General features: G+C 40.1%; 1 protein-coding gene across 1 annotated transcript in view; it reads right to left on the bottom strand.

Annotated features, from left to right (window-relative positions):
- The window catches only part of TTC4 (tetratricopeptide repeat domain 4), a 31374-nt gene that overhangs the window by 8083 nt on the left and 9926 nt on the right, over positions 1 to 13365 (bottom strand). Inside the window, exons 6-8 of the mRNA XM_003990132.5 lie at positions 6902 to 6988; positions 4682 to 4899; positions 3744 to 3825 (exon numbers count right to left, since the gene is read on the bottom strand). Coding sequence (XP_003990181.1) covers positions 3744 to 3825; positions 4682 to 4899; positions 6902 to 6988 — 387 coding nt within the window. The remainder of the gene's footprint in view (positions 1 to 3743; positions 3826 to 4681; positions 4900 to 6901; positions 6989 to 13365) is intronic.

The raw sequence follows: 13365 nt of genomic DNA, 5'->3' as shown, positions 1-13365 counted from the left end.
ACAATGGCAGTCATATGAGGGAAGTGTATAGCAATCCAGGCCTTCCTAGAGAAGGAAGAAAGGTCTCAGATACACAACCTAACCTTACACCTTAAAGAGCTAGAAAAAGAACAGCAAATAAAACCCAAAGCCAGCAGAAGACAGGAAATAATAAAGATTAGAGCAGAAATTAATGCTTTCGAAACCAAAAACAGAACTTATCAATGAAACCAGAAGCTGTTTCTTTGAAAGAATTAACAAAACTGATAAACCACTAGCCAGTCTGATCAAAGAGAAAAAGGCCCCAAATAAATAAAATCAAGAATGAAAGAGGAGAGATCATAACCAACACAGGAGAAATAAAAACAATAATAAGAGAATATTATGAGCAATTATATGCCAATAAAATGGGCAATCTGGAAGAAATGGACAAATTCCCAGAAACATATACACTACCAAAACTGAAACAGGAAGAAATAGAAAATCTGAACAGACCCATAACCAGTAAAGAAATTAAATTAGTAATCAAAAATCACCCAAAAAGCAAGTCCAGGGCCAGATGGCTTTCCAGGGGTATTCTACCAAACATTTAAGGAAGAGTTAACACCTATTCTCTTGAAGCTGCTCCAAAAAATAGAAATGGAAGGAAAACTTCCAAACTCTTTCTATGAAGCCAACGTTACCTTGATTCCAAAACCAGACAAAGACCCCACTAAAAAGGAGAACTATAAACCAATTTCCCTGATGAACATGGATGCAAAAATCCTCAACAAGATATTAGCCAATTGGATCCAACAATACATTAAAAAAATTATTCACCACGACCAAATTGGATTTATACCTGGGATGTAGCGCTGGTTCAATATCCACAAAACAATCAATGTGACTCATCACATCAATAAAAGAAAGGACAAGAACCACATTATCCTCTCAATAGATGCAGAAAAAGCATTTGACAAAATACAGCATTCTTTCTTAATTAAAATCCCTCAAGAAAGCAGGGATAGAAGGATCATACCTCGAGATCATAAAAGCCATAATATGAGAGACCCAACGCCAACATCATCCTCAGTGGGGAAAAACTGAGAGCTTTCCCCCTGAGATCAGGAACAAGACAGGGATATCCAATCTTGCCACTGTTACTCAACATAGTATCAGAAGTCTTAGCCTCAGCAATCAGACAACACAAAGAAATAAAAGGCATCCAAATTGGCCAGGAGGAGGTCAAACTTTCACTCTTCACAGATGACATGACACTCTATATGGAAATCCCAAAAGATTCCACCAAAAAAACTGCTAGAACTGATTCATGAATTCAACAAAGTTGCAGGCTATAAAATCAATGCATAGAAATGGGTTGCATTTCTATACACCAACAATGAAGCAACGGAAAGAGAAATCAAGGAATCGATCCCGTTTACAATTGCACCAAAACCCATAAAATACCTAGGAATAAATCTAACACCAAAGAGGTAAAAAATCTATACACTGAAAACTATAGAAAGCTTATGAAAGAAATTGAAGAAGACATAAAAATATGGAAAAATATTCCATGTTCCTGGATAGGAAGAACAAATATGTTAAAATGTCAATACCCAAAGCAATCTACATATTCAATGCAATACCTACCAAAATAATACCAGCATTCTTCACAGAGCTAGGACAAACAATCCTAAAGTTTGTATGGAACCAGAAAATACCCCGAACAGCCAAAGCAATCTTGAAAAAGAAAACTAAAGCAAGAGGCATCACAATCCTGGGCTTCAAGCTGTATTACAAAGCTGTAATCATCAAGATAATACGGTACTGGCACAAAAACAGACACACAGATCAATGGAATAGAGAATACAGAAATGGACCCACAAATGTATGGCCAACTAATCTTTGACCAAGCAGGAAGGTAAATCCAATGGAATAATGACAGTCTCTTCAGCAAGTGGTGCTGGGAAAACTGGACAGCGACATGCAGAAAAATGAACCTGGACCACTTTCTCACAACATACACAAAAATAAACTCAAAATGGATCAAGGACCTAAATATAAGACAGGAAGCCATAAAAATCCTCAAGGAGAAAGCAGGCAAAAACTTCTTTGACCTTGGCCGCAGCAACTTCTTACTCAACACGTCTCCGGAGGCAAGGGAAACAAAAGCAAAAATGAACTATTGGCACCTCATCAAAATAAAAAGCTTCTGCACAGCGAAGCAAACAATCAGCAAAACTAAAAGGCAACCGACAGAATGGGAGAAGATATTTGCAAATGACATATCAGATAAAGGGTTAGTATCCAAAATCTATAAAGAACTTATCAAACTCAACACCCAAAAAACAAATAATCCAATGAAGAAATGGGCAAGAGACATGAATAGACACTTCTCCAAAGATGACATCCAGATGGCCAATCAACATATGAAAAAATGCTCCACATCACTCATCATCAGGGAAATACAAATCAAAACCACAATAGATACTATGGTCAAATCAAAACCACAATGAGATACTACCTCACACCTGTCAGAATGGCTAACATTAACAACTCAGGCAACAACAGATGTTGGAGAGGATGCAGAGAGAGAGAACATCTCTTTTGCACTGCTGGTGGGAATGCAAACTGGTGCAGCTACTCTGGAAAACAATATGGAGGTTCCTCAAAAAAATTAAAAATAGAACTAGGCTATGCACTACAAGGTATTTATCCAAGGGCTACAGGTATGCTGTTTTGAAGGGACACATGCACCCCTTTACATGTGCACCCTTTATATTAGTTGGCCTATGTTTATAGCAGCACTATCAACAATAGCCAAAGTATGGAAAGAACCCAAATGTCCATCGATGGATGAATGGATAAAGTGTGGTGTGTGTGTGTGTGTGTGTGTGTGTGTGTGTGTGTGTGTGTGTATGGAGTACCCTGGCAGTATTACTTGGCAATCAAAAAGAATGAAATCTTGCCATTTGCAACTATGTGGATGGAACTAGAGGGCAGTGAAATGAGCGAGTCAGAGAAAGACAAATATCATATGACTTCACATATGAGGACTTTAAGAGACAAAACAGATGAACATAAGGGAAGGGAAACAAAAATAACATAAAAACAGGGAGGGGGACAAAACAGAAGAGACTCATAAATATGGAGAACTGAGGGTTGTTGGAGGGGTTGTCGGAGGGGGGATGGGCTAAATGGGTAAGGGGCATTAAGGAATCTACTCCAGGAATCATTGTTGCACTATATGCTAGCTAACTTGGATGTAAATTAAAAAATAAATTAAAAAATACACATATACACACTCAAAAAATAATAAAAAAAATAATAATAAAAAGGTCTCAACAATGGAGTATTATTCAGCCTTAAAAAGGAAAGAAATTCTGACACAGGGTACAATATGGATGAACCCTGAAGACATTATGGTAATGAAATAAGCCAGACACAAAAAGACAAATAGTGTATGGTTCTACTTATAGAAGGTTCCTAGAGTAGTCACATTCATAGAAAGAGAAAGAATGGTGGTTGCCAGGGGCTGGAGGAGAAAATAGTTACTGTTTAACAGGTCCAGTGTTTCAGTTTGGGATGATGAAATGAAGATGGATGGTGGGGATGGTTGCACAACCATGTAAATTAAATGTATTTCATGCTACAAAAGTATGCATTGGTTCAAATAATGAATTTTATGTTCTGTATAATTTGACGCAATTTTTTCTAAAGGCAGTAAAAACCTACCCCCCCCCCTCCCAAAATCCCATATAGGAACAAGGTAAAACATCTCTTACCTCTAAATTATTAGGGCAGTATTTTTGCTCTAAGTCCCAAGAGGGTGTTTCACCAAACATCACCATCAGATGATCAATAAACCTAAGGATATAACATGTACTTTCTGGGTATCAGTAACTCATGATCTATTTTCTTACATCACAGGCCCTGGACACCCATACATAGAGGTATCAAAAATGTATAAAACATGAAATGCAGGCCCAAGCCATTCTGATCCAAAGCCATCTGGCTTAAGCCAAAATGTGTATGTGTATCACTCGTCCTTTTTTTTTTTTTCCCCAAGTTTATTCATTCATTTTTGAGAAAAAACGAGTATGTGAAGGAGGGAAAGATAAAGAGGGAGAGAGAGAATCCCAAGCAGACTCCATGCTGTCAGCACGGAGCCTGACTTGGGGATTGAACCCACGAACCAACCGTAAGATTATGATCTGAGCCGAAATCAAGAGTTGGCCACTTAACCAACTAAGCCACCCAGGCAGCCCTCACTTATCCTATTAGATGACAGTAATTTTCTTTAAACTAACTCAGGGTTAACAACATACCTTACATTCAGCTGCATTCTAAGCATTAACCCTATGAAATCACATGTTAAAACTGCTAGTTATATTTTTCCTAATACACACTTCAGTTACCATGCATATACTATCTACAATGACTTCCTATCTCACCAGAGCTATGTATTAGGGCTTGGCAAACTCTACTGTGGTGCTCTGCTTGTTAGCCCAGTCCAGACAACAGTGCGACCTGTGTCTGTCACTACAAAGCTAGTTATAGTTAGTGAAGGGCAAAATGAGCTCCAGGATAGAGAAATTATGACAAACCAGACTGTTAACCCTCTAAACTATACTCGGACCTCCTCAACCAAAAATTTCCTCTGCTGAGACAGCAGGGAAAGAGCACGAAAGCAAGAACAAAGGGCTCTTGGGCAAGTAAATACCTGGAGTCCTCATGAAAAGCAGCGATGAAGTCCGACTGGGTGTGCTCTGGGTACAGAAAGAGCACGGGCCAGCTTAACCTGCCCTGCTCATCTACACTCAGCCTGGCTCCATAGCGGTTCTCCGAGCTGAGCCGATCCAGGGAAAGCTCACCTAGATCTTCTGAGTCTGAATCTTCATCCTCACTGGCAGCTTCAGAGACTAGCTTGATGTTCCTAGCCTGGATTAAAAACATAAAAACACACACACAAACATTATCGTGTGGAAGGATCCAAGACCATTTCAATAAAGGGAAACCATCAAACTGTGAGCTTCCTGAGGGCCAGCTCTACACAGGATTCATCTTCATTACCCCTGAGGCTTGGCACAGCAGGGAGAACTCACCTTGACCAGGTGCTGGACCATATGCTGGACCCTGTGTCACAGAGACAAGCTAGATATGGTTCCTGCCCTCAAGACCCTGCTCGTGGTCTAGTGGGCACAGAGCTATGGAAATAAGTACAATATAAGGTAAGAAGTGGAGTTGCAGAAATGCAGACCATCAATAATTAATTTAGCCTGGGGGCTGGAGATGACTGGGATATGCTGGGTCCTGAGCAATGACTATGAAAGGCAGAGAAGTTGGGCAGGGGCTGCGGGGAGGATAGGTCATTCCACCCCAAGGAACAGCATATGTAAAGGCACAGGAAAGATCAAGAGCGGGCATATACAAAAATGGTAAGTGTGTTGGTTTAGCTAGGACACAGAATACTAAAAATAATGCACACTGACTTAATCTTGGCTGTCTCGTGGAAATAAAGATAAATCAAAGGTCTGAACAGAAGAGTTGCCTCTTTATGTATGTGTGTGGAGGCTAGCACACGCAGGGAAAGTTACATGCGATCCAAGTTACTTTTAGTATCTCCTACATCAGGGGTTGGCAAACTTTTCCTTAAAGGATCAGACAGAAATATTTTAGGCTTTCTGAGCCAAATGGTCTCTGTTGAAATTAACTATTCAACTCTGCCACTGTAGTGTGAAAACAGCCATATGTGACACATAAACAAATAGGCAGGGATGTGATCCACTGGCTGCAGTCTGCTGACCCCAGTTTTAAACCATTGGTAAAATATGGTTCTGTGTATACAACTGTTAGAGCAATTCTTATGAACACTGAAGCTTAAGATGCAGGGTCAGACTAAAGGAGAGAGTCGAAATCAGGTCTGTATACAAATGTCTGGGCATTGCAATATTCTACATTTTATTTTAGAATATGACCACATCCCTCACTATGGATGATTAGCTGGAGAATCTAGAGTATTACATTCTGTTAACAGGTATTAGCAGATTGCTTGTTGTGGGGGACGGACTAGTGGAGTGCATCTTAGTATGAGGGTCTCAAAGTCAGTAAGTAACTTTATTTTTTTTTAACATTTATTTTTGAGAGACAGAGCATGAGTAGGAGAGGGGCAGAGAGAGAGGGAGACACAGAATTCGAAGCAGGCTCCAGGCTCTGTCAGCACAGAGCCCGACGTGGGGCTCGAACTCACGAACCACGAGATCATGACCTGAGCCAAAGTTGGACGCTCAACAGACTGAGCCACCCAGGTGCCCCAAGTAAGTAACTTTAATGGTGCATAATTTAACTCAACAAAAAATGAAACAAGGGCCTACTCCACAATCTCATGGCGGGTATCCTCTCCCCTGTGAAGACCAAGCAAGCCAAACCTCTACAGGTGCCTTGCTAGGTATCCAGGTGAAAACACGGTTTGGCTCAGACTACATCCATTTAAAATGCAGGGAAGAAAGGACAGGGTCAAATCTTTTTGTTATAAAGGAGCAGCTTCCTAAAAATTCAGACTCTCTTGGATGCAATGGCTCAGAGCAAGGACCTGGCTCTGATACACATCAGCTGTGCAAGGTTTCTTCATCTCTGAGACAAGATCATCATCTAGCAAAGCAGCAGATGGAAGATCTATCTCAAAAGGCTACTGTGAAGATTAAATACTGCTTAACCCATAGCAACTATTCAGTGTAGGTTACCTGAGATCAACACACGTACACAAGCAGGAGAGCTGACTGACCCCGGGGGATGGGACTCCAGAGCCCCTTCACCACACTGCTTCACCAAAGCAGAAAGAAAATGAACAAATTCAGGTAAAGCATCCCAAGAAAGGTTCCCAATAAGCTTGAGGATCAGTGGATTTAGCAAGACCATACGGGCCTGACGTTTGAGCACTCACCTTGACGGCCTGGAGTAAAGCCTTATTATGATTCTGCTCCTTCTTTTCTTTCATCTTTGCTTTTCTTATATCCCTCTGTTCAGTTCTCTGAAAATGAAATTGAGATCCATCATCTTAGGGAACTTGCTTCCTCTTCTGTTACCCCAGCCTGCTTCTTAATTATGATCTTTGGTATGTATCCAACCCAGGCTCCTGTGTCAAGCAATACCAGCGGCCTGATTCAGTTCAATAAACATTTCACAAGCACACATCTGGGGTGCCTGGCTGGCTCAGTTAAGCATCTGACTCCTGGATTTCAGCTCAGGTCATATCTCACAGTTCATGAGTTCGAGCGCCACACTGGGCTCTGCACTGATAGTGTGGAGCCTGCTTAGGATTCTCTCTCTCCCTCTCTAAATTAATTAATTAGCTAATTAATTAAACAGACTTTAAAAGCACATGTCTGGGTGCTTAGAATTCTTTAAAAATGTGAAAACATCCTTAGTTCACAGAATGTATAAGAACAGGCCAAAGGCTGGATTTGGCTAGTTTGCTGACCTCTGACCTAAAATATAGTACCAACCATACCTCAGCCTCCCCACAAAAGCCCCACAAAGGCTAACAATGGCTGGTAACTCTTGTCCATTCCTTCTCCAATCCAGTCTGCCAACAGAGCTGCAAAACTCCTTTCTGCTGTTAGGAAGTTTGGTTACACTATCCAGAGTACCCCACTCCACTGATACCACTAAAAACTATGTCCAATTCAGTGCCTTTACAGTTGAGCTACACCCAATCACAGTGTCTGGTCCACATCAGAGAATGATTAAGGATGATGTAGACTCTGTCCCCTGTTGTTTTTACTGATTTACAGGAATACAATGGAGTGTTGTGGCACATGTACAAGTACTTATTTTAATATTTGTTTCAAATTCTTTGGGTATATGCCTAGTAATACAAATGCTGGTTCATATGTTAATTTTGTGGTTAATTTTCTGAGGAACTGCCAAGCGGTTTTCCATAATGGCTGTCATTTTACATTCTCACCAGCAACACACAAAGGTTTCAGTTTCTCCCCATACTTCTCAACATTTTCCTTAAAAAAAAAAAATCATGGGGCGCCTGGGTGGCTCAGTCGGTTGAGCGTCCGACTTCAGCTCAGGTCACGATCTCATGGTCCGTGAGTTCGAGCCCTGCGTCGGGCTCTGTGCTGACCGCTCAGAGCCTGGAGCCTGCTTCAGATTCTGTGTCTCCCTCTCTCTCTGCCCCTCCCCGTTCATGCTCTGTCTCAAAAATAAATAAAAAAGTTAAAAAAAAAATTAAAAAAAAAATCATAACCAGGGGTACCTGGGTGGCTCAGTCAGTTAAGTGTCTGACTTCAGCTCAGGTCATGATCTTGTAGTTCATGAGTTTGAGTCTCACACTGGGCTCCACACTGACAGTGTGGAGCCTGCTTGGGATTCTCTCCCTCTCTCCCTCTTCCCTTCTCCCATTTGTGCTCTCTCTCAAAATTGATTAACTAACTAAAAAATGATAACCATCCCAGTGTGAAATAGAATCTCATTGTGGTTTTGATTTACATTTGCCTAATGATTAACAATGTTAAACATCTTTCATATGCTTTTTGGCCATTACGTGCCCTCTTTGGAAAAATGTCTGTTCAGATCCTTTGCCCATTTAAAAAGTTGGACTGTCTTTTAATTGTTGAGATGTTAAGAGTTCCTTATATATTCCAGATAATGTCCCTTAACAGGAGGCACTTGGGTGACTCAGTTGGTTAAGGATCCAAATCTTCATTTCAGCTCAGGTCATGATCTCATGGTTCATAAGTTTGAGACCACATCGGACTCTGTGCTGACAGTGTGGAGGCTGCTTGGGATTCTCTCTCTCCCCCTCTTTCTCTGCCCTTCCCCTGCTCGCTCTCTCTCTCTCAAAAATAAAACAGATAAAACTTAAAAAAAAAAACAACCCTTAGCAGATACATGATTTACAAATATTCTCCCATTCTGTGGGCTGTCTTTTCACTTTCTCAATGGTAGCCTCTGAAGCACAATAGTTTTTACCTTTGATGACGTCCAGTTTATCTATTTTGTTGTTTCTTGTGCTTTTTGTGTCATATCTAAGAAACCATTGCCTAATCCAAGGTCATGAAGATTAATGCCAACATTTTAAGAGTTCTATAGCTTTGGGGTGCCTGGGTGGCTCAGTTGGTTAAGTGTCTGACTCCTGATTTCAGCTAGGTTGTGATCTCTCAGTTCATGAGACTGAGCCCCACATCAGGCTCAGTGCTGACAGCTCCAAGCCTCCTTGAGATTCTCTCCCACCTCCCTGTCCCCCACCTCCCATCCCTTCCCCATGCCCTCTCTAAAAAAAAAAAAAAAAAAAAAAAAAAAAAAAAAGAGTTTTGTAGCTTTGCTCTTCCATTTAGGTCTTTGATCCATGTTGCATACGAAATGAGGTAGGAGTCCAAATTCATGCTTTGCATGGGGATATACAGTTGTTCCAGCATCGTTTATTGACAAGACTGTTCCTTCCCCATTGAATAGTTTAGGTACCCTTGATGAACATTAACTGTCCATGAATGTGAGGGTTTACTTCTGAGCTCTCAATTCTGTTACACCTACAGGTCTGTCCTTATGCCAGTACCACGATGTCTTGATTACTACAGTAGTAAGATTTGAAATTTTAGTAAGATTTGAAATTGGGAAGTGTCAGTGCTCTAACTTAATGCTTTTTAGGATTGTTTTTGGCTATTCTGGGTACCTCGAATTTACAGATGAATATCAGAATCAGTCTGTCAATATTCTGCAAAGCAGCCAGTTAGAAATTTGATACACACTGGGTTGAATCTATACACCAATTTGGGGAGCACTGTCGTCTTAACAATATTAAGATGATTCAGGGGCGCCTGGGTGTCTCAGTCGGTTAAGCATCTGACTGCCGCTCAGGTCATGATCTCACGGTTAGTTGAGTTTGAGCCCCACATCAGGCTCTGTGCCTACAGCTCAGAGCCTGGAGCCTGCTTCGGGTTCTGTGTCTCCCTCTCTCTCTGTCCCTCCCACTCTCACACTCTTCTCTCTCAAAAATAAACAAAAAAATTAAAAAAAGAAAAGATCTGATTTATGAATGTCTTCCTATTTTCTTATATTTAATTTCTTTAAACAATGTTTTATATTTTCGGATTATAAGTTTTATGCTACTTTATTTATTCCTAAATATTTTATTCTTTCTGATGCTATTATAGATAGAATTGTTTTCTTAATTTCATATTTGGAATGTTCACCAACAGCTTGCTACACTAATTTATTAGTTCCAATAGATTTTTAGTGGATTCCTTAGGATTTTTTATATATAAGATTGTATCATTTGTAAATCAAGAGTGTTCCTTCTTTTTTGAAGGATAGGTTTGCTGGATATAGAGTTCTTAGTTGACAGTCTTTCTTTCAGCACTTTGAATAACAATCCATGGAACCCTTTGGCTTCCGTGGCTTCTGATGAGAAATCAGCTGTTACTTTTATTGAGGCTCTCTTATACGTGAAGAGTCACTTCTGCCTTGATGCTTTTAACATTCTTGTGTTTGATTTTCAACAGTTTGATTATGATATGTCCAGGTACAGATTTCTTTAAGTTGATCCTACTTGGAGTTTGTTAAGCTTCTTAGAAGGGTAGATAACTGTTTTTTATCAAATCTGGGAAGTTTTGGCTTTATCTCTTCAAGTATTCTTTTGTCTCTTTTACTTTCTCCTGTCCTGGGACTCCCACGTCTATGATGATATACTTGATGGCATCCAACACGCCGCTCAGTCTCTCTTCATGTTTCTTTATTCTTCTTTCTGTTCCTCACGTTGGGTGATCACAACTGACCTATCTTCACAGTTCTGCTGTTAAGCCCTTTAGTGAACTTTTCATTTCAGTTATACTTTTCAACTACAGAATTTCTATTTGATTCTTTTTTATAATTTATTGATAGTCTCTATTTGGTAAGACATTGTTCTCATTTTTTTTTTTTTTTAATTCTTTAGTTCTTTCTTTTGTTCTAGAACATACTGGAAAGAGCTGGTTTAAAGTCTTTATAAGTCTCATGTCTGGGCTTCTTCAGGGACATTTTCTATTGATTTTTTTCCTGTGTATGGATCATACTTTCTTATTTCTTTGCATGTCTTGTAATTTTGTATTGAAAACCAGACATTTAAAATAATACAATATGGCAACTCTGGAAATTGCATTCTCCTCTCTCTTTCCCCTCCAGTTTTTGATATTGCTTCTCCTATTGTTTTAATTACTTTCCTGAACTAATTCTATAAAGCGTGTATTCTGTTTTATGTGACATGAAAGTCCCTGAATAGTTAGTTTAGTGGTCAGCTAATGATTGGACAGATTTCCCTAAACGCCTGAAGGCAAAAAGTCTCCCACTCTTTGCTGGAGGGCTCTCTGTGCATATTGTGGCACACCTTCAACACTCACCCACTGTTTACAATGCAGCCTTAGCCTTCCCTTACAGCTTTCACAGAGCCTCCAAGTCAGCCAGAGGTAAAAGCTAAGGGCCTTCTTAGATCTTTCCTGAGCACATGCATAGCCCTGGACACACATGTGATCTTGTAGATCTTCAGGAATATGTTGGAGCTTTTCAAAGCCCCTGCAGAATCTCATTTCCCAGCTTTTCCTTTTAAGTATTCTGGTAAGCCTACTGTTTGCCCTGTTATGCACTATCTCAGGCAGTGGCAATCTTAACTAATTCCTTCTAATTATTTCTGACACACCCCTTCTTCCCACCCAGCTCCCCCACCCCCAAAAGCTTTTCATACTGGGATAGCTTGAAGATGAGTTAAATTAAATCAGCCTGGTGAGTGGGGTCTTCTTGGAAACCACCCAGATGGTCAAATAATGACAATTCTCTAGGAAAGGGGCTTTGAAAGGGCTCTAATCCTATCTGCCTCCTCTGGTGGCTGCCAAGCTGCTCATTTTCACCATGATTCTTTCAAGGCTACTGTGGTAGTAGGGAAATGGAAATAGGGAATAGGAGATGGGAACAGGGTAAGTAAAAATGTCACAAAGCTTGCTCTGCTTACTGGAGGTTCAGACACTTTTCCTGAATAAACACTCCCTGATTGCTGCAAGCCTTGGCTCATTTCAGAGTTCTGAAAAAGTTGACGGACCATTTTGCCAGTTTTCCATACATTTTTATCAAGTAAAGAATTTTAGCAGGTCTTTAATTGGCCATTTTTGCTGATGTCACTTCTCTCTGCCAATTTATCTACTTGTTCTATCAATTACTGAGTGATGCTGACATCTACACCTATTTGTAGATTTGTCTCGTTTATCAATTTTTTTGCTTCATGCATCTTGAAGTGCTCTTCTTACTTTACATACATATTTAGAATTGTTAAATGTTCTTGATAAGCTTTTATCATTTAAAAAATTCCATACTTTATTTCTGGTAATAAATACCAGATGGTATTGATGGCTGTTTTGTCTGATTTTACCATCACCATATGAGGTCTGTTGCGTACACACACCAAGCACATAGGAATCCAGAATTAGTTTATACTCAGATATAGAATAATCCTGATACTCAGCAAGCAGTGTTACCTATACCCAATATCAGGCTTTGGAGCCCTGAAATCTTCCTTTAACTGTGCCTGTGCTACAGAACCTACAGCTTTCATTTAGGTCCACTATGGGTTTTTTTGTGGATTAGCTTGGCTATGGCCTTACACAGTAGCCTGCGAGACATTCTCTCAGTTACCTAGGTTCAGAATTCTGTCACTGAGCCATGTGAATCAACAGATATCTACTTTTTCTATCATTTTATATGTCCAGAATGACCTTTGACTAAAACCTACCCCTTTGTAGGGCCAGCTGAAGGCTCCCATAGCACTGAGAATTCCCCCTCCATAGTATAAGCAGTGCAGACAGACCTAGAACAATAATCAGGAGACTTGAAGTCCAGTTCCGGCTTTGTATTAATAGACACGCGAGGCAGTGACGCATAGGGACTAAGCACGTGGACTCTAGACCCAGACTGCCTGACTCTGACGCCCAGCTTCACCACAGCTACGTGACTTAGGCAGGTTCCTAATCTCTATGCTTTAGCTACCTACTCCTGAAAGGTGAATCAGAATAGTTCCTACCTTGTAGGGTTGTTGTGTGGTTTAAATGAATTCATTTAAGTAAAAATATTTAAATAGCACCTGGAAGATACAGCCAGTAAATGCTATCTAAATGCTGGACATTATTTTTCATACTGATGGTATTCTGCCAGTATTACTGTTTTATCATCACTGTTGCTACTATGTGCCAGAAATAGCATTTCATCAGCAAGTTATAGGTGTCTTAAAGCTGGGAGTTATACAACGCTGGCAGAAGCTTAAGGTTTTGTTTAATGTTCAACAAAAGCTCTTTCAAGAGCTTTACCCAGTGTGCAGACTACATTATGGCAGTCTTATGCCATTTCTTATTTATTCAAATCATAATAGCCACAAACTTA

This window comes from Felis catus, chromosome C1, assembly GCF_018350175.1.
Source record: "Felis catus isolate Fca126 chromosome C1, F.catus_Fca126_mat1.0, whole genome shotgun sequence".
Taxonomy (NCBI): domain Eukaryota; kingdom Metazoa; phylum Chordata; class Mammalia; order Carnivora; family Felidae; genus Felis; species Felis catus.
Note: the sequence above shows the minus strand (reverse complement) of the source record. Positions and strands in the feature narration are given on the sequence as shown.